Raw genomic sequence first — 21,549 nt, 5'->3', positions numbered from 1 at the left:
CACCAGCAAAAATTGTGAGTCAATTATAGAGTGCGCAAAGCGCACTCAGTTGCCAGGTATACTGACCTAATAAAAGACATCTTAAAAGACATCTTTAAGGACAACTCATTAAAGGGATATGTATCTCATTGGTCAAATAATGCGAGCGCGAAGCGCGAGCTAAAAATTTTTGATCTTCAGACCTGTAAAGGGACATTATAATCAATTTTTTGTAATGAAAGGTAACTGCCTCGCTTAACAATGTGAGCGTGAAGCGCGAGCTGAAATTTTTGCATATATTGACCCCAAACAGAGATTTTAAGGACTATACTTTAGGAAATCATTAAGAGTATACAAATCTCACCATCGTCATCTCATGCGAGTGTAATCATGAATAGCTTATATGCTTCTCACTAATCAAATATTGCGAGTGCGAAGCGCGAGCTGAAAATTTAAATAATTCAGACCTGAAGTGAGGCATTCTAAGGCTTGTCGGGAGAAATTAACTAGGACCATATGTATTTCATTAACCAAATGATGCGAGCGCGAGCTGAAAACTTTTGATATTCAGATCAGGAAAAAGGGACATTTTAAGGACTGATTTTAGGAATTCATGAAGAGCAGACATATCTCACCAATCCACTAATGCAAACGTAATCACGGAAGGAAATGTTTCATATATACGAAGACCTTAACATGGGACAATCACTTTAAGTAGTCATGAAAAAGAAGCGTATGTCACTATATAAAACAATGATAACTTGAAGTGCGAGGAAATATATTTCGTGTATATTGACTTGAAAACAGGAGGTTTTAGTACAAAAGGAATATCTAGATCTCATTAAACAGACAATGCGAGCACCATAATGAGACATAGGCCCTGAGCAAATTATGTTTATACAGTTATGATAAAAATGTTTCGTATGTAATGTAACATGATATAATTATAATATAACATTATAATCAATAATATTTTCTTCTTTCCAAATACGTTTCTCTTCCTTTCTCCCTTTTTCTTCTTTTCCCCTTTTTTTTGGGAGGTTCACCGATGGGGGGCACTTGCCCCCCCCCCCCTCCCCCCGTAGTTATGCCACTGAATGGACATTATCCCGAAAAAATATCCCTGCTGGGTCTCAACTGTCCCATAATAGATATTCCTTGGTCTGCTTTCTCGGTCCAGGGAGTCTTCACCCAGTTCATCTGTCATTGTATTTTGACCATAGAATCATATTTCAGTCGAGGGAGGTGAGAGACAAATCATCTTAATGGTCAGTGACGTAGTGAACCCAAAATTTTGAGGGGGGCAGAAATGAATCAACGAAGAAGAAGAAGAAGAAGAGAAGAAGATAAGATGATTTTCTTGGGGATGCTCCAGCACCCCCGCTTCCCGGGACCATGATTATCAGTGTTTTATAACCACATATAATTAACAAATATCAAATTATTTTGATTGCTTAAGGACTTTATTCAAAATCCATTCTTGTAGTCAGAAGAATAATTGCAAAGGTAACAATGTATATTCAAGATAGAAATCAATGGCATAATGGTTAAATGTATGATTCAACATGTTCAAGTCATAAATAGCAAAAAAAAAAGAATTGTTAAGATTTTAGTCTTTTTCTTTTACGTCTAGGCCTATGAGTAGGTAAAATGATTTGAAGAAAGAAACTTACACTTCATTTAGAGTGCAGTTAGCTGTTGAATTTTGAAGATAAAAATATCACTTCTCGAAACTTCCTTAGCTAATTTTCTGTTTCTCAATCAGGGTCAATTACCTATAGGAATAACGACAAATCATTCCACTGACGATTTTTATTATTTTTAATTTATCTTTTTTGGGTATACCATATCAAAATGAGTACTTTCTAAAGTTTCTTGTCACAAAGGCAGTAACAATGTAATTAAAAAAATAAAATCCAATTAATTTTGACAAGAATCTTCTATTTTTCAATCTTAGGGCTTCTATTACACGCCCCCTTTCTGTTGAGGTTTGATAGGAATCTAGTGCATAAGCGTCTCCTTAGTTTTCCATACATAATTAAAACCAAAAGAAACAGAAACAACCAAGTCAATTATTAAGTTATGTTCTTTTACTTCGATAAATGAACAGTAAAGATAAATCATAAGTTATCGCACAATACAAAATGATTAACTTGGCGGGTTTATGCATGAGATTTTGATTTTCTTTGAAGATTGTTGCTAAGTTTTCTCCCAATGGCATTAAGAAATTACATAATATATTATGATATAATATAAAATGACATTATAAAAATGAGAAGGCAACAGCTGTACACATTCAGCAATATGAATGTATCTCTTTGGATATCTGAATACTATTTTGATTTTGGAAAAAAAAACATTAAATGAATCAAATTAAACAGTAAGATTATGACCAATGGTATAATAATATTATATATATATATATATATATACTTTTTAACAGTAAAAAGTTGGCCATTCTTTCCTGGTTTTCTCCTTCCCTCCACACTGTCTACTTGTCTTGTCTTGGGTTAAGTCGGCAATATGCAGACTTGATTTACTCCGCCAACTTTATTTTTTTCAATGTTAAAATATAATTCAAACAATACCGTTAACTATGTGAATCGCACAGTAGTTGTTTAAACATTCTAAACAAGTGTTCAAAATCTTAAACAACAAATTCTAAATTCAAATATTTAATTATAAATATTCTAAACACTTGTTTAAACTGTTTAAACAAATAATGTGCGATTTACATAGTAAACTGATCCATCCAGGGCCTTCATCTCTATTACCCCTTATCCCTTCCTGTGGCACCAAGTTAAAATAAGAATTGATGCTCTGTCTATTCCACATGTTATCTAAATCGATTCATTATGCTCTGAAATTGGCAAGAGCCAAATCGCAAAAGTTTACAAAACATTTCAACAAATCATTAAAATATTATAATTTTCATGTCAACAGCACAAATGACCAATAAAAATTTCATATAACATTTTTGAATTATTACATTACCGTAAATACTATTTTCTTTTTTATAGATGCTTATACAATATACACACACTTGGATGCATAGACGTCAATAATACAAAAATATATAATTATATTGATGATGTAGCCTAATGACCACCGCGCACCTTACGATTGATCTACGGTCGTTTTTTGGGGAAAAAATTAATGTTTGATGTAAATATTAAAACATGGAACATACTCTGTAGGCCTACAGAATTTTTATGGTAGTCGTAATGAAGTAATAACAGTCATACAAAATGTATACAGTTTCAATCCAATTTGGCTATCACTCTGGGGTAATTAGTGGCTTATTGATCATAATTATTTTGATATCAGTATTCTAATAGTAACTCTGAACATCAAATCATATCATTATTATAAACATATACTATTGTTAATATAAAAATAGCAATGCGCTGATCCTTCCGTAAATAGACTTGTCGTAACGTGTGCGGTGGCTGAAATCAAAGAAGAATTTAGTACTGCCTAGACTAACTAGCTGGAGGTAAAGAAGTTGCTGATGATGGAACCTGCGGCGAATAAAGATATGCAACAGAACCATCTGAGATTTCTGGTGGAGGTGGTGGAGGGTATGATACGGATGGGGGCGGCGGTGGGTAGGGATATGCTGAGTTATAAGGTTGACTAGGAGGTACAAATGAGCCTGTAGAGGATGGCGGAGGGTACAACGCTTCCGAATCCGGCATTTGCAAGGTCGAAAATTTTCCGATGTCTTCGTAAGCTGGTGGCGGAACGTCCGGTAAGCTCGAGTTTGGATCACCCAAATGAGTTAAAGCTAACTCCCCGGTATCCTCTGGAGGAGAATCGCCCGATTCCTGAGTTCTATCTCCACCGGTAACATCTAGTGTAATTTCTGTTCTTTGGGTGGGTACTGATGGGGATGATTCGTTCTTCCCCTTTTTAAGACAGCAATGGTAGAAAAAGAACACCCCTGTCAAGCATCCAGCAACGATTCCAAATATTTCCCAACCAGAAAGACCACTACCTGTGTACAAAATGAAAAGATATAGCAGATACAGCAGTTTAGGAGTGATGCATTCACATAATGTACTACATATGGCTATAATTTTACAAGGGCATACATAAAATATAAACATAAATAATAATAATAATGATAATAAGTAATGATGGTGATGTCGTATTAAGCACATACACCGTCTGAAGAATCGACGCACATGGCCCTGCACCCAGCAACGATTCATTTGGATATACAAACAAACATGGTACCTGTTCCCTCGCCTTGATTGGTGCCGGTTAATAGCAGCAATTTCATATATAGATATCAGAATATCCAAAACTCTACAAGAAAATCCTTACTCGATAGGCCGTGACACTCTACGCCAACATCTTCTGAATGTCCGCAGTCGTGTACTCCCCAACCATCATGGGTGCAATAGCTGAGCTGACCCTCGTCCCCATTACACTGTACGCTGTCCAACCAGATTGATCCTGTGGCCTCTTGGTAGCCCCTAATGCTGGTGGTGAAATACCCCTCACCTTTGAATCCAAGTTGTTGGCAGACCACCCGACTCTCTTCCAAGTCCCATGTGTCGTCACAGACAGTACCCCATTGGCCATCGTGAAAGATCTCCAAGCGTCCCTCTGCGTCGTTCGGACCGTCCACCAAACGCACTGCCCCTTCCGTGGCTAAATTAGAATCGTCATAAATAGAAGTACAGTTAAAAGTGTTACATTTAAAACAAAGACGGACGTCTAAAAATATATAATTTAAAAAGATGTTTCGCAGATTTGCAAAAAGAATCCTGTTCACAGCGTGTCATCAATCATATTCCAGTGATAAATGGCAATAAGACATAAAATTACTTATTAAGAGTAAAAGGGAATCTTCCTTAATCCTGTGTCAAATTATTTGGAGAGTTATGCTTTTTTCACTATGTGCGTATCAATAAGTTTACACTTTGAAAAAGTCCCCTAATTAGGGATAATTTTTCACAAATTTCATTATAGGCTTTGGACTCATCTTCTAGTTGACAGTTAACTTTTTTCGACAGAATCTATTGTTCATTTTTGTAATTGGCTTCCGCAGAAATGATAAATTTCAACTATTTTGGGAAAAGGCGAAAAAATGAAGTGACCGTGCTGTATAGTTTTATCTTTTGGAGGCCATTTCGGGTCAGTGCATGGAACCAAAGAAATTACATTGTAACATTTTATAACAACCTTTCTGCCTGAAAGGTCATTTTAAGACGGGGCAAAAATAACTTTTACGTTGTGTGTTCCAGCTGGATCTGAGAACATAAAATTAAATGATACAAATCAGTATGAATAAAATTTCTTTTTAGATATCTCCAGCATTTATCTTTATTGAGTTTTGTCATTCAAAGGTAAATGCCAGTTTTGGTAACGATATCAAAATGAGTTCATATAGAATCCCATGAAATGACCGTTTGTATACATAAAGAATATGTGCCAAAGGATTCTGGAAGAAATTGTGTAATTGAATAAGAACAGGATTCGGGTCAAGCGTCTCGCACGACATTCAAAGCAATAATAATACACTTTCCCACTTCTGCTTATCAGTGTTGGTGATCTTCAGTGTGAATATTTTTCAGCGTAGATTTCAAGATTTCATAAAGTTTAGTTTATGTGACTGTACCAGATCTAGACCCTCGATGATATACTGACAATTAAGCCTGGTTTTACAGACTTTCTCATGAAATCAGTGTTTCTGCAACTACTGGCATTTCTCTTTAAAGGGGGTTTATATTTCATACTTCATATCCACCTGTTTCTCCTATTATTTTATGCAACTCACTACAACAATGGAAAGCAGATATTATTGCAATGGTCTAGGCGTGTGTAGGGGGGGGTTCTAGGGGAGATATTTTGCCTGAGGTAACAAGTTAATAAGGAAACAGCATTATGCGTGAGACTCAAGCATTTGGGACTCTTGTTCATCCCCTCAAATCTCTGTCTCACGCAACTATCACAGCCTATCCCCATTGCCGTTGTACACAATGTCAGTGATCTCACTCAGATTCACAGAAAATCTCACGCATAGCTGGTCTTGGAACTTGGCATTTCTGAAACAGATATCTTAAAATCAATCTTCTTAGCTAAAGCCCATATAAGCTCTTTAATATAAAAGTCTGATTTTATTCATATAACTATTTCAAGTTGTGCGCAAATCATTTTTCACAAACTTTTTAGAAGTGGTGCTCACTAAAGTGGAAAGATTTTTCGACTATAGGCCTATCACTATTTGTTTAAAGCGACTTATACCAATATCATGTGTAAAATCCTTTAGGATATATTAGAAATATTTTATTTTATAAAGTTTAAACTATTTTGTGCCCTGTTTATCACGAACCCATGCTATCTTTACCCCGTACTAAATCTTTTCTTTTTCTCAAAGGCTAAATTTTCTTCATAAAGTTCTCTCCTACCCGAGTCTCGATCGGCCATTTGTTACAATTCATAACAAAAAATGGCCAATCGAGACGGGGTAAAAGGAGAGAACTTTTCGTTTTTTTGAGGTTCCAGTCTGTGCGCAGATGTCAGGAAACTGCCACTCGTTAGACCTTCATCCATATAATCATGGTAAGTGCATAATTTCTATTTTCACAATTCATTCGGAGAAATATTTACCATAAATCAGGCTAGTCCCGTGAGTATGGTCAAATGCACGGTAAGCCCCTGGGCTCCCTGGGTTAGGTATATGTCTATGTTGAAAATATTCTCATCTGTCTTAAAGGACTTACTGTATGTCTTTTTCCTGTGAGAACGTTCTAATCAAACAATAGGTTTGGATGGCGAACCACTATTGTGTGTATAAGGCTGCAAGCAAATGGCTAGACCCCAACTCTCTGTCTGAGCAGAACTTTCCAGCGCATTCAAGTCAAGTTCTGATTGATAAAAAAAAGTTACTCGCAAAACAATAGGATACGTACAAGCAGATACCGCACAGCGTACACCCGCATCCTCTGAATGGCCACAGTTGTGGTTCCCCCAGGTGTTACTCGGGCATTGTTGGAGTGTCAGCTCACTGCCACTACACTCCATGTTATCAATCCAAATCCTTCCAACTCCTTCCCCAAAGTAGGCTTCGGAGAATACTTCCTCGACTCCAGGATAGCCCAACTGTCGACAGACCACTGCACCATCGTAAGTATCCCATGAATCATCACATATAGTACCCCACTCTCCTGAGTAGTAGATCTCAACACGCCCCTCATTCGACGAAGAGCCGCTGACTAGTCTCAGCTCGGATTCTGATGAATTAGCTGAGAGATTTGAAAAAAAAATATGTCTTAAACCACGTGACTTAGTCACTTAACTACCTTAATTATTTTTTGGCACATACATGTATACCTTTATTCTACTTAAGTTAACACAATTACACACAAAATTCAGATAAAATCCACAAAAACCTCTGTGAGAGATTTTCCTCTTCAGTGAATGATACAAAGTAGCAATCAGGAAATGAGGGTTATGCCCTATGTCACGTTACAATTCTTTGCCCATACAGGATTCCTTTTAAGTTACAACGGATATATTTTTATTCTTTTCTATGTTACCTTTTATCTTACCTATTCTTCTAAATCTTAAAAACTTCACCCTTGACGATTCCTCCAGGTGAGTGCCCTAGGCTCAATTCTTGAAGCGTACGTAACAAGGCCTACAGATTGCAGAGTCCTATTTTCCCAAAAAAATTACATCACTCAACATTCTCTGCCTTTCCAGCCACATAAGATATGCACATAAAATAGAAAATCATCGTCAAAGGAAGTTTATGACTCGCTCGAAATTTAGATTTTATACATCAAATCACAAATTCGATACCAAAACAAATGTTTGATTGTTGGAATCAAGTCTTTAGAGCTAAGAAATTTTTCCTCTGTCAAATGAAACAGATCTTATTCCTTAAATACTTACAAGAGCACCTGACTCCTGCATCTTCCGAATGTCCGCAGTTATGAACTCCCCATCCATTGCTAGAACAAGCAGACAGTTCATCTTCCGAGCCACTGCATCGCAAATCATCCAGCCAGATAGTTCCAGACCCTTCCCCAAACTGACCTCCTTGGAATACCTGGTCGACTCCAGAATAGCCTAATTGTCGACAGGCAACTTCACCATCGTTAATATCCCATGAATCATCACATATAGTACCCCACTCTCCTGAGTAGTAGATCTCAACACGCCCCTCATTCGACGTAGAACCGCCTACAAGTCTCAGCTCGGTTTCTAATGAGATAGCTGAGAGAATAAACAAAAGCAAGTCTTTACCCAACCTGATTAGTTGTTTCATGTAGAAGACAATGATGACAATCTCTATACAGTGTGTATCAAAAAAAGTTTACACTTTGAAAAAGCTCTGAAAATTAAAAAATATACAACATGTGGGTAATTTTTTGACATATAATCTTGGGTTAGGGTCTCATCTATCACATGAAAGTAAAAGTTTTGACAGAATGTTACACTTGAGTGAGCACTGTCCATTTTTGTAAAGCTCGCAGAAATCTGTTTGCACAGAAATGCTCGTTTTCACGCTGTGTCAAGGGGAAAGGGCGAAATCAAACTTACCCTGCGAAACATTTCTCATACATTTCTCTTGCACTTTCAGTCAATTGAAATAAAACGGATACATTTAACCATTTTGTAACAATTGTCCACCTAAATTGAAATTTCAACACTTAGTAAGCACAACCTTTACCATTTTTGTGCCAGCTGGATCTGAGGACATAAGTGAATCTGAAGAAAAGTTAAAATCAGACATCTCTAGCATTTTTTCACTAAGTTTTTATCATTTAAAGTGGGTTTACATTTCATTTTTCATTTAATACTTGTTTCTCCACAGTTTTCCCAAGCTTGAAAATGATTAACACAATGAAAATCAAGCTTAAGTTATTTCATGTAATTCACAGCTCAGTGTAAAGCAAATATCGTTACGATGGCCTCGGTGTGTGGGGGAGTTGGGTGGGGCGCAATGCATTCTTCGGAGGGTTTTGGGAAAGGAAACTAGTTTAAAAAGGTTAAAGAGATCTTCAAATCAATCATACTAGCTAAATTCCACGTGTTCTTCATGATTAAGGTCTACTTTTATTTGCATAACTATTTCAAAGTTCTGCGCAAATCATTTTTCACCAGCTTTTCAAAATTAAGTGGTGCTCACTCAAGCGGAAATATTTTTCGACAGTTATATCGTCATTTGATTAAATGGATCTGTACCAATGTTAAAATGTGGAAAAATCTTCAGAATATTCTAAATGTATAATTTTACAGGATGTTTTCTAAGTGTAAACTTTTATTGGAATGCTCTGTATAACAGGAGCCTAACACTAAAACTTTCATCAAAATAGGATGAAAAATAAGAAAATTATGACATTTTAAAATTTCGCTTTTTTTCACAACTCAGTGATATGCAAATGAGAGAGTCGCTGATGTCCTTGATCACTCACTATTTCTTTTGTTTTTTTATTGTTTGAATATTATTATACATTATTTCAATTTTTACAGATTTGACAAGAAGGACCCCGTTATTAGAAAAAAAAATATTAAAATATTAATTACACATAATCAGGGAGGAATAAAACTTTATTTCACATGACAAGGGGTAGTAAATTAGAATGTATCATATTCCATGTAATGAACATAGTGTGGGGACGATGCAGTCCCCTAATTTGCATACCGACCAGGATGTGAATATATCTATTACGTGAAATTAAGCAAAAATTTTAAAATGTCATAACTTTCTTAATTTACATCTGATTTTGATGAAATTTTCAGTGCAATGCTTGTTTGATATTTCTCTTTTTATTCGAACCGACTTTTTGTAGTGGTAGACTTGTCCTCTAATTCTTACACCCTTCTTACATATTATAATATTATACTCTTCAATCTTGAATAATGCTTCTGTTCAGTATCCTTGCTGTAATTCTCAATGGGTGACGAAGTCATCAATTGCATAGTCGTGTGATTTTTTAATAAGTTTACTTATCTGGTTCGATCAGGCCGGGCCGTTTCATAAAGCTGTTCATAAGTTAAGAACGACGGTTGATCCTTTAATGTGGCAAAATGATATTCACCATTAAATGTTCATTAGTGATTATTGTGTACGAAAGATTCACCATTCGAAATTCTTAAAGTCATTCTTAACTTACAAACAGCTTTATGAAACACCCACCAGGTAAATATTTCATAAGCTAGATAAAAGAGCTCATAATCGGGATCTAGATAAAGCGGTATAAAGAAAATCTGATTATGACAATATGGAGTTCTAACTTTAATTTAAAAAGAAAAATCACTGTAAAAGGAAGTTATGAATCGATCGAAATTGAGATTTTATATATCAAATCATGAATTTCATACCAAAATAAATGTTTGAATGTTGGAATCAAAAGTCTTTAGAGCAAAGAAATTTTAATACTTACAAGAGCACCTGAGTCCTGCATCTTCTGAATGTCCGCAGTTATGAACACCCCATCCATTGCTAGAACAAGCAGACAGTTCTTCTTCCAAACCAGAGCATTGCAAATCATCCAGCCAAATAGTTCCAGAACCTTCCCCAAACTGACCTCCTTGGAATACCTGGTCGACTCCAGAATAGCCTAATTGTCGACAGGCAACTACACCATCGTTGATATCCCATAAATCATCACATATAGTACCCCACTCTCCTGAGTAGTAGATCTCAACACGCCCCTCATTCGACGTAGAACCGCCTACAAGTCTCAGCTCGGTTCCTGAGATAGCTGAGAGAAACAAAAGCAAATCTTTACCCAACCTGATTAGATGTTTCATGTAGAGGCCCTCCTCAAGAGAATCTCCATAGGCCTACATGTATAACAGGACTTTCAGTGCATGATCCAGTCCCTTCAGTTGCATACCGACCAGGATGTTACGTGAAATTGAGTAAAAGATTTAAAATGTAATAAAAATACATCCGGTTTTGATGAAATTTTCAGCGCAATGCTTGTTTCATATATCTCTTTTTATTCAAATCAACTCTTTGTAGTGGTAGATATATCCTCTAATTCTTACACCCTTCTTACATGTTATATATTAAACTCTTCAATCTTGAATAATGCTTCTGTTAAGTATCCTTACTGTAATTCTTAATGGGTGTTGAGGTTATCTATAGCAGAGTCGTATGATTTTTGAGTTTACTCATCAGGTTCAGGCCGGGCCGTTTCATAAAGCTGTCTTTTTAAGAAAAACTTTAAGAACGACGGTTGATCCTTTTCTGTGGTAAATGAAATTCACTACTAAATGTTCATTGGTGGTTATTTTGCACGTAAGAAAGGTTCACCATTTGTTCTTAACTTACTAACAGCTTTATGAAACATCCACCAGGTAGATGTTTCATTAGCTAGATAAATGTATACCTGACTAGCAGAGCAAATGATCGGGATCTTGACAAAGATGTATAAAGAAAATCTGATTATGACAACATGGAATTCTAACTTTAATAGAGAAATTTAAAGAGAACAATGACCGTAAATGGAAGTTATGACTCAATCGAAATGGAGATTTTTATATATATCAAATCACGAATTTCATACCAAAATAAATGTTTCATTATTGGAATCAAAAGTCTTTAATGAAAAGAAATTTTCCCTCTATCAAAAACATATCTTAATTTCTTAAAAACTTACAAGAGCACCTGAGTCCTGCATCTTCCGAATGTCCGCAGTTATGAACTCCCCATCCTTTGCTAGAACAAGCAGACAGTTCATCTTCCGAACCACTGCATTGCAAATCATCCAGCCAGATAGTTCCAGACCCTTCCCCAAACTGACCTCCTTGGTATACCTGGTCAACTCCAGAATAGCCTAATTGTCGACAGGCAACTGCACCATCGTTAATATCCCAATAATCATCACATATAGTACCCCACTCTCCTGAGTAGTAGATCTCAACACGCCCCTCATTCGACAAAGAACCGCCTACTAGTCTCAGCTCGGTTCCTAAGGAGATAGCTGAGAATATAGAAAAACAAGTCTTTACCCAACCTGACAAATGATACCTTATGCTCATTTTGTTTTCTTTTCAAACGACTTCATTCACTTTTTCTCCACAAATCATATAAACAAATGCAATATGCATGTAATACATAACAAATATATTATGATACATGTATAGCAAACCAGAAATTAAAAGAAATTTGATGTGCCTCGATCCATCAATATCTACAATAAACTTAAGTTGTTGTATATTCATAATGCGTTCTCACTCATGTTTGTATTTTAATTTCTTTTGAAATCACATGCATTTTATAAGTATTTGTAAATTTAGTTAGATCCTTCTCCATGAAATATCTGTATGACAGGATTTTCACATCACTGAAGACTCCAATATTTGTTTTAAACTCCCAGGAAATAAACTTAATTCTTACTCCTTTATCTTAAACTATTCATTCTTGAAGAATGGTCCAATTGGGTATCCTTGCTGTAATTTTCAAAACGTGGCAAGATAAACAATTGCAGATTCGTATGATTGTTCACTTAAACCCTTATCAGGTTCAGGTAATTGTCATAAGCTACAGAAATATATATATGACTAACACAGCTCATAATCAGGATCTTGAGGCGGTATAAAGAAAATCCTTAATAATTATGACATCATTGAGTTCTTAACTTTAATGATGAAATTAAAAAAGAAAATCATCGTCAAGAGAAGTTTATGATTCGCCCAAAATTGAGATTTTATACATCAAATCATGAATTTGATACCAAAATTAACGTAGCTTGTTGGATCAAGTCTTTAAAGTGAGGAAATTTTCCCTCTGTCGGATGAAAGAGATCTTATACCTAGGGATACCTAGGGAAGTTTCTGAATGTAGGCATGTTATGCCTCTGTACATATTCAGTTCTAGGTTTTTCCTCAAGATGGCTGGCTCACTTCCGGATACAGGGCTTTCGTAGTCATATTTTATTGGCTCATTTTTCCAGCATCTATCCAGGGCAGCTTCAAAACTGTGCACACTTGGGGCAGTGACAACATCATTATTTAGGCTATTCCATGTCATATTCTAACATAAAAAGAATTCCTTTATTTTGGAGTCTTTGTCCTTGGTATGAACAATTTTTTACTGTGACATCTGGTATGTTCAATATATTTTTCTTCTAGTACTCTAGATTAAGTTCTGTACATTGATCATAACTATTAAAGTGTTTATATGTTTCAATCATATCACCCCTAACTCTTTGATACGCCAGAGTTGGGATTTTTAACTGGTTAAGGCGTTGTGGATAGGAAAGTTATTCCTTAAATACTTACAAGAGCACCTGAGTCCTGCATCTTCCGAATGTCCGCAGTTATGAACTCCCCATCCACTGCTAGAACAAGCAGACAGTTCCTTTTCCGAACCACTGCACCGCAAGTCATCCAGCCAGATCGTTCCAGACCCTTCCCCAAACTGACCTCCTTGGAATGCCTGGTCGACTCCAGAGTAGCCTAATTGTCGACAGGCCACTTCACCATCGTTGGTATCCCAAGAATCATCACAAATTGTGCCCCATTCTCCGGAATGATAGATCTCTATTCGCCCCTCATAAGCTGACGTACCGTCTACAAGTCGTATGCCCCCCTCTGATCAAGGTATAAAAGGACAACATTGAAATGAAAAATAAGAAACCACTAACATAAACCCTACCGCTACGTATAATATCCCACAAATAATTGGACATTATAAGTTCTAAAGACGGAAAGACGTAGACATAAGCGGCGGAAGCGGGGAAAGAGGGACACGCCCCCTACATTTCAGGAGGAGGGGACGCGTCTTCCCTAAAATAAAAAAAAAGAAAAGAAAGAAAAATAAAGGAAGAAAGAAATGAGAAAGAAAGGAAGGAAGGAAGGAAGGAAGGAAGGAAGGAAGGAAGGAAGGAAGGAAAAAGGAAGGAAGGAAGGAAAAATTCAAGGAATTGATTGATTGATTGATTTTATTTGGCAAGTCACCATATATACAGTAGCATTAAAACAACAGGCTTGCACAGGATGACCCACGAAATTAAAGCTCGAAAGCTTATTTCCAGTGGGGTCCTGAATTAAGATAATAAAATGGTTTATTTACATATTAAAAATGAAGGAAAAAAATCTGAATTTAGTATTACCAATAAATAAGATATATAGACAATAAATTAGATATATACAAGAATATAACGAAGAAGAAGAAGAAAAGAAGGAGAAGGAAGAGGAGCAACAGAAGAATAGTGGGGACGAGGAGTAGAAGGAGACGGAAGAAACTGATAACGAAGGAAAATAAATAAGGAGAAGAACAACAGCAAACACTGTGACGACAATAACAACACGAAGAGGAGAATAGGAAGAGATAAAAGAAATAGAAAGAATAGAAGAAAGGACATATCGAAGCTTCAATCACACTATGTAAAATACACATAATACCTGGTAGAGAAGAGAAAAGACCTAGGTCAGTATTCAGGCTAAATCAACCGTATAACATATCATTTGCATCTTCTTTTTGACTCTCAAGTGAAAGATATTCTTTCAATTTCCTCTTAAAATGCAAAAAGTTTCCTATTTCCTTTCATATAATTGGGAAGGGAATTCCAATGTTTTATAGCAAGGAAGGAAGGAAGGAAGGAAGGAAGAAAGAAAGAAAGAAAGAAAGATAGAAAGAAAGAAAGAAAGAAAGAAAGAAAGAAAAAAAGAAAAAAGAAAGAAAAAAGAAAGAAAGAAAGAAAAAAGAAAGAAAGAAGAAAAGATAACAACTGAACAGCTGACACAAAGAAATGATTAGAATAGCGAAAAATGAGTTTTTAATATGGAAAAATGCACAAATTTTTAACCCGCTACCAATGCGATTTTGTTCAGAAAAACTTGACAACCAACAAAAAAAGTCTTTTTGCACCAAAACTTTAGGACAAATCTCTCCATAATAAAAAAAATAATAAATATCCGTTGGCGGTGACTCTACACCCATGCTTCCCGGGGCGAACGGGTATTTGTTAATTAATTTCTGTGCAATGTTGCAAGAACGAATAGTAGTGAAAAGACTAGAAACGCAAAAATATTTAAAGAAAGAGATTTGAGTCTGACTCTGAAAATGCGCGCAAATTTCCAAGCTCACACTCTACGCTAGCTCGCATTTCCTCATTTTCCCTTCTACAACCCCCTAATTTCCCAAACTGAGGCAACTCGGTTATTGTTCATCACAGTAAGACTTTGTTAAAACAGTCCGGAGATTGGCACATACAAAGTTCACAGAATATAGAAAAATGCATGAAATAAACAAATAAGAAATATCAAAATAAAAAAGAGTACGATTAAATATTGCAATTCAGATTTATAGCATCGTCAGTGATGATTTTTTTTTCTTTCAATCTTATTAGTTGTTGCTTGGAGCTGCCAGGGGCTTTGCTTCCTGGACCCAACTTCCACCGTGGGCTTCGCGCTACACGAAGAAGAAAAAAATAAATAAATAAAATAAAAAAGATTAAGGAGAAGAGAGCAAGATGAGAAGAAAAATAAATGTGAATAAATTAAGGGAAGGGGATAATTGGAAAATGAAAAAATATCGGGTCATTACATACAAATGAAAATTTCGCTCACATGCACTTCTCGCCGCATTCCGAGATAATCTGCATGCTCACTATGATGCCATAGAACTTTGATATATCAAAGTCAATAGTGCACAGATTATTTTGCTCGCGATTCGAGTTTCCATGATTGCATTTTGTTCATGTTTACAAAAAGTACTGAATATGAAAACAAAAAATCAGCTAGCGCTACGCGCTGGCATTATTTCACAGGCAAATTTAGTGAGATATGTATTCTCTTCATGTATTGCAGAAAACAGTGATTCAGGTTTTACCGTACCGCTCCTCGCATCAACTTTTTGTAACATGAACGAGGTGACGCAGTCCACCCCAACACAAACTTGATTTGAATAAAACGAGAAAAATTCAACAAACATAACGCTGAAAATTTCATCAAAATCGGATGTAAAATAAGAAAGTTATGGCACTTTTAAGTTTCGCTTCATTTCACAAAACAGTTAGGCCTATATGCACATCTCGGTCGGTATGAGGAACTGATGACATCACTCACTCACTATTTCTTTTGTATTTTATTATATGAAATATTTTTATTTTCTCGTCATTGTGATGTGAAATGAAGTTTCATTCCTCCCTGAACACTTGGAATTCCATTATTTCAACATTTTATGCTTCAGGCAAGGAGGTCCTAATCGTCAAATTGGTAAAAATTGAAATATTGTATAATTCAAACAATAAAAAAAAATTGTGAGTGAGTGACATCATCGACTCTCTCATTTGGATGTAACTGGCTCCTTCATATAACTATTTTGTTAAAAATAAGCGAAATTTTGAAATGTCATAACTTTCTTATTTTACATCCTATTTTGATGAAATTTTCAGCATTGTGCTTGTCTGATTTTTCTCTATTGATTCAAATCATCATTTTTCTGGACTTGACCTTTAAGGTATGTTTAGTTAGATAGCAATTCTATTCATGATAATCAAAAGTGCTCACTATGTTCAAATTTTAGGTCAGATTACCAAAATCTTTCAGCTCGCATCATATACCCAATACCCATCCCCTTACTGGTAACAAAACAAAAAGTGCTTTAGAACATCAAATTTTGGGTCGCATAAAATGTTTAGTTTATTCTTTTCATGATTATCCAAAGTGCTTAGAATGTCTAAATTTTAGGTCAAAATATAAAAAATGTTCATATCAATTGTTTAAATAGATACCCATCAGTGGCGTACCTAGGATTTTCCATAGGGGGGGGGGGCAAAAACGTCCGCCAAAAAAATTGACAAGCAAAAAAAAAAAATTCGTTCCAGAAAAAAAAATTGACAAGCAAAAAAAAAAAAGAAGGGTCTTCAATCTCGTCAGGGGGGGGGGCTGGGATACGTCCTTTGCATGGGTTGTGGCTCGTCAGGGGGGGGGCAGACTGCCCCCTGCCCCCCGTAGGTACGCTAGTGATACCCATCCTGTTCATGGTCAAAGGTGTTTTAATAGAATGTCCTGTTTTGTGTTGGAATATCCAAAATTTTCAGCTTGCGCTACGCATTCGCGTAAAATGTTTAGTAAGACTCCCATCCTGATCGATGACCCAAAGCGCTTAGAATGTCAAAAATTTAGGTCAGGCTATGAAAAATTTTCAGCTCGCGCTTCGCTCTCGCATAAAAGGTTTACTAGTATTTATATACTATTCTGTTCATTCATGTCCGGGGGCGCCATTTTTCGAAAAGTATACACAATGGCACCAAAATCAGGTTGGGCCCACGGGGTGCAAAATCCTGTAAATGCGCCTGCCTTGTTGGATATCTCATCATGTTTGTAAGAAAAACTAAGATGCACTTAAAATTACAGACTTAAGTGTAGACTACCCCGTAAACAAAAATAATAAGAACACTGGCTTTTAGCAACCGACAGTGAAAATACGGGTGAAAGTATTTTTTCAGCCCCCCCCCCCCAAATTTTATGCTTCCGCCGCCAATGCGGAAAGAGTATGGTAACATAACTCACATTGATTTAGTTCCTCTTGTATATAATTCCATAGGATCGATATTCCGAGATCTATTTATTTCATTTTTTCAGTAAGCCGGAAATGAAATAAAAAGGGTTCCTCAATCCGAAAATAAAATAGGATTTGTTACTCCGAGTCTCCGACCAAAGGTCGTAGACAAGGTTTTCTCGAAAACTTTACAACCTTACTTCATTGATGGACGAGGTGGGTGCTGCAAGAAAATATTTAGTTTAGTTTTGTTTACTCCAACGATGTTGTAGGACGAAGCCTGTTCATCGACCAAAGTATATTGCTGCTCTCCTTCAGACATATTTGCAATCAATTGCAAATATTCGGTTGCAATCTTACAATAATATTGATAGATCGATTTTAGCTGTAGCAAATCAGATTACACTCATTTTTTCAAGGAGCAAATTGGCAATCAAATGCAAACTTGCAATTAAATGCAAGACTTGTGATTGATTTGGGGACCCAAAATAGACTTGCAATGATCAGAAGTTTCTTGCAACACCCCCATAAGAAGCGTTTGGGATATAACAAACCTTCTCTTGGCGAACCTTATAGATTAATACTAATAACCTATGAGAAAATGTCAAATTGGTAACACATTTTATTATAGACCTGTATACATTTTTGGAATTCCCTCCCTATTAATGTTAAATCGGTTAAGACTTTTACACAATTTAAAAGAGTACTAAAACAACATTCAAAAAATGTCCCCACTCTGTAATGTTAGATATTCTTTCTAATTTCATGTGTATCGTGTAACCATTTAGTTATGATTTATTTAATCAACTTGTTTTACATTGTTTCATCATATTTTGTTGATGTCAAACTTATTTGTACTTTTTCATATCTTGTATTAGATACGATGCATTTATATAGCGCTACTTAAAAAAATGATTATTAGTATAATTCTCATACTAATGATCGTTTACTCAACCTGTTTTACAATTATTTCAATCATATTTTGTTGACTGCGTAAATGTTTTTCATGGCAAACTTATTTGTTTTCGTCTTTTTATATATTAATTTTTACAATTTATCGTGTTAATTTAGTGGTCTAGACTTATTTGATGTAGTTTGTAGATTTCTATAGGTGTTTCTTCATAGATGTTGTCTTCAATTACTGATGTAAGGACCCCATTAGAAGCCATCTCGGCTTTCATGGGCAATCCTGTCAAGGTATACACTTCTGTTCATATTTTCTTGTACTTGTTCACAGTTACCTGACAAATAAAATAAATCAATCAACCATGGAATATCGAACCTTGGGGAAAAAACGAATCTTCGGAGTAACGTGTTATAACCACTTATAAGGTCTTCCAAGTTGTGAACGTACCCAACACCACACTTTTTTTTTTTACAAAACAATAGACAAATATTATTCTACCTGAAGAAAGATTCGTCATTCCGATGATTCGATATAGACCGAAAATGAAATAAGGTTCATTCTACCCCGCATACTACGAAAATAACTGATGAATTCTCCGGAACTTACTTCATTTATAAACTATCAAACCTTCAGTATATTCTGCATTGATTCAAGGACGTCCATTTGTGAAAGGCTTTCGTTCGTTTCAAAACGTTTCGATTGGTTGTTTGGATAACGCTTCTTATTTTTTTTTTATTATTTTAAAAACCAATATAAAACTTTAAAAAAATTTAAGGACCTGAACGTAATAACTCAACAAAATCTTAAACGTCCTGTGGAGGTTCTGTGGAAGTTTAAAAAAAAACTTTAAAAACCGCCTGTAACGTTTATAAAACATTCAGAAAAAGAAGAAAAAAACATTTCACGAACTTTTCCGGAACGTTTAGGAAACCTTCAATTTCCGTCTACAACGTCCAAACACCTTGTGAAAACCGTTCATAAAAATTACAACAAAATAAAAATGGAATATGTATTATATTTCTTCGAGTATTGAGTGCTTTACCTTTTTTAGTCATAATAATCATAATATACATACAGTAGCTGACCGTGACCCAGCGGAGACAAAGCATTGGGGGCACAGCATTGTTTGTGAACACTGTGCCCCCCCATGCTTTGTCTCCTCCGGGTCACGGTCCGCCACTGTATACATAATACTATACTACAATACTATACTACTACTACTACTACTACTACTACTACTACTACTACTACTACTACTACTACTACTACTACTACTACTACTACTACTACTACTACTACTATACTACTACTACTACTACTACTACTACTATACTACTATGACTACTACTACTACGACTACTACTACTATACTACTATGACTACTACTGCTACTACATCTACGATATATTATTATATACTACTACTTCTAAGTCACATAAACTAATTTTTATTGCCTGTAGAGATTTGATTCCTTTAATAGTTACTTCATTATACATTTTTTCCTGTTCTCCTGCAGTTGCAATACAAAGTTGAGTATTAAGCTATACAAAATTCTTTTTCTCCTCCTCCTTCTTCTCCATCTCCTATATACTACTACTACTACTACTACTACTACTACTACTACTACTACTACTAGGCCTATACTACTGCTACTGCTGCTGCTGCTGCTGCTGCTGCTACTACTACTACTACTACTACTACTACTCCTACTACTACTTATTTACTACAACTACTGCTACTTCTAACACTACTACTACTACTATCGGTCATTGGTGTAACAAAAACTGCTCATATACTGCTGCTGCTTCTGCTAGAGGCTATACAGACAGCAAATGTATACGTAAATCCCGACGTAAATGTATGTCAGCAAGAGGCCAATGATGGTCGTGATATACATGATATATTTTAAACGGCAAGATGGCGATGGCGATGATCTTGATCTAACTGCGGGACTAACTGGTATACTTTTACTTTTAAGATTCTTTTAAAAATGGAGAGAGACATTATATTAATCAACATGTATTCATGTATCAGATGTCCATGCTTTCTCTATGGCTTCGAAGCGACAAAATATATATTTAGGTGTTTTACAAAATCTACATATGAATGATATAGCCTTTATAGGCCTAACCTCCACAGGGGATGGTATGTAGATAAACATATTTGAATGTGATTCCAAACTTTCACCAGAAACTAGATTGATATCATACCAAAGTCTTCATGCAATTGGAACAGCTCAGTGCGTATTATAACGAGTATATACACTACACGGTAAGAAGAGTTTGGCATATGATTACCGATTTCGAATGTCATATAATATACATACCGTATTCCCCCTGAGCAAGAACTGCAACTGTTCCAAATAGTTTAGAAGATGAGGCGAAGAAAAAGACAGTAATAATGGTTGAGAGTTTCCTTAACACATCTTCATCCATACTCCACTTCAAAGTGTCACTTCCAAAGAGAGTCTGGTCTATATTATTGCGTGTATATACCTGACGTGAAGGTGCTTTTTGTATTCGGGTTTGGTGTACAATAAATCATCAAGACAATCACAATACGCACGACGATATATTTACACGGGATATTACACTGTACTATATATAGAATTGATTGGTGGTATATCGCGCGAAGAGGATCTGAAGCAGAATCAGAGCAAACAAATTGACCTGAATTACGTAATTTGACTTCATGACGTCAAATTATGACCATTCAGGCACCCATGCTGAAGCCGTATAATAATGATGGTGGTTCCAGTTTATTGGAGGACGGCTTGTAGTTGTAAGCTGGGGGAGAAAATAAGAACATTTGAGTACGGGGTTTCTCTTTTAAAGTAATCCAAAACGTAATGGAATTATCTTGATTGCTAAAAAAACCCACATTAACATGAGCTTGGTATATATATATATATATATATATATATATATATATATATATATATATATATATATACATACATAATTCAAAAAAAGTCTTCCTTTTGGCATATAATATATACAGTTGAGGCAAAAGGTTTACATAAACCCATGAAATTTGTTCGCTTGCAAAACATCGGTAAAATTTACTTTTTCTTCAGAAATATAAATACTACCATTAAAGGACAAGTCCATCCTAACAAACACTTGATTTGAATAAAAAGAGAAAATTCAACAAGCACAACACTAAAAATTTCATCAAAATC

The 21,549-nt window shown here is 35.6% G+C and overlaps 1 protein-coding gene across 3 annotated transcripts; it reads right to left on the bottom strand.

Annotated features, from left to right (window-relative positions):
• Positions 1-3,127: 3,127 nt before the first annotated feature.
• Positions 3,128-20,958, bottom strand: LOC121407659 (deleted in malignant brain tumors 1 protein-like). 3 transcript variants are annotated; one of them, XM_041598835.1, is made up of 8 exons: positions 20,695-20,957; positions 13,234-13,545; positions 11,610-11,933; positions 10,386-10,706; positions 7,888-8,211; positions 6,903-7,235; positions 4,309-4,638; positions 3,128-3,976 (listed from the first exon to the last, which is right to left on the bottom strand). In XM_041598835.1, exons 1-8 carry the CDS (start codon positions 20,801-20,803, stop codon positions 3,462-3,464), a joined length of 2,568 nt encoding a protein of 855 aa, XP_041454769.1. In that variant the 5' UTR covers positions 20,804-20,957; the 3' UTR covers positions 3,128-3,461. The 3 variants fall into 3 exon arrangements, with proteins under 3 accessions (XP_041454769.1, XP_041454770.1, XP_041454771.1); XM_041598836.1 differs by lacking the exon at positions 10,386-10,706 and having other exon boundaries at positions 20,695-20,958; XM_041598837.1 differs by lacking the exon at positions 11,610-11,933 and having other exon boundaries at positions 20,695-20,958.
• Between the last annotated feature and the right edge of the window lie 591 nt (positions 20,959-21,549).

The sequence above is a fragment of the Lytechinus variegatus genome, chromosome 2 (genome assembly GCF_018143015.1).
Source record: "Lytechinus variegatus isolate NC3 chromosome 2, Lvar_3.0, whole genome shotgun sequence".
NCBI lineage: Eukaryota > Metazoa > Echinodermata > Echinoidea > Temnopleuroida > Toxopneustidae > Lytechinus > Lytechinus variegatus.
Note: the sequence above shows the minus strand (reverse complement) of the source record. Positions and strands in the feature narration are given on the sequence as shown.